Below are 377 nucleotides of genomic sequence, written 5' to 3'. Positions count from 1 at the left end.
CGCTCACCCGGGGCTGCACCTCCTCCAGCGAGGTGAAGGACATGATGAAGGAGTGGGCGATGGTGCCGCGCACCGGGATGCCGTAGAGCTTCCCCGCCAGGATGTTGCTGGTGCAGTCGAAGCCTGCGAAGAGGGACGGGAGGATACGCGGGTGACGGCATGGCCGTGGCGCCGCAGGGCGTCGTGGGGCAGCACTCACCCCCGATGTAGGAGTACTTGGAAGCCGAAAGGGCACCGTCCGGCCCCTGAGCGCGACGGAGCCCCATCTCCATCAGCTTCACATCTGGACCAGCGAGGAGTCGGAAGCGGGCGGCGTTCGTGGCCACCAGGCTGGAGGAGGAAGGGACGGGTCACACCAGCACGGAGCCAGCACACAG

At 67.4% G+C, this 377-nt stretch overlaps 1 protein-coding gene across 1 annotated transcript in view; it reads right to left on the bottom strand.

The window, feature by feature from the left end:
• Positions 1-330, bottom strand: part of LOC104158177 (nicotinate phosphoribosyltransferase-like) — a gene marked incomplete at both ends in the record, with an annotated part of 1582 nt that extends 1252 nt beyond the window's left edge. Inside the window, 2 exons of the mRNA XM_009695757.1 lie at positions 8-123; positions 200-330. Coding sequence (XP_009694059.1) covers positions 8-123; positions 200-330 — 247 coding nt within the window. The remainder of the gene's footprint in view (positions 1-7; positions 124-199) is intronic.
• Positions 331-377: the final 47 nt, after the last annotated feature.

This window comes from Cariama cristata, unplaced genomic scaffold (assembly GCF_000690535.1).
Source record: "Cariama cristata isolate BGI_N322 unplaced genomic scaffold, ASM69053v1 scaffold28902, whole genome shotgun sequence".
Lineage (NCBI taxonomy): Eukaryota > Metazoa > Chordata > Aves > Cariamiformes > Cariamidae > Cariama > Cariama cristata.
The sequence above is the reverse complement of the archived record's forward strand: the minus strand, read 5'-3'. Positions and strand labels throughout refer to the sequence as shown.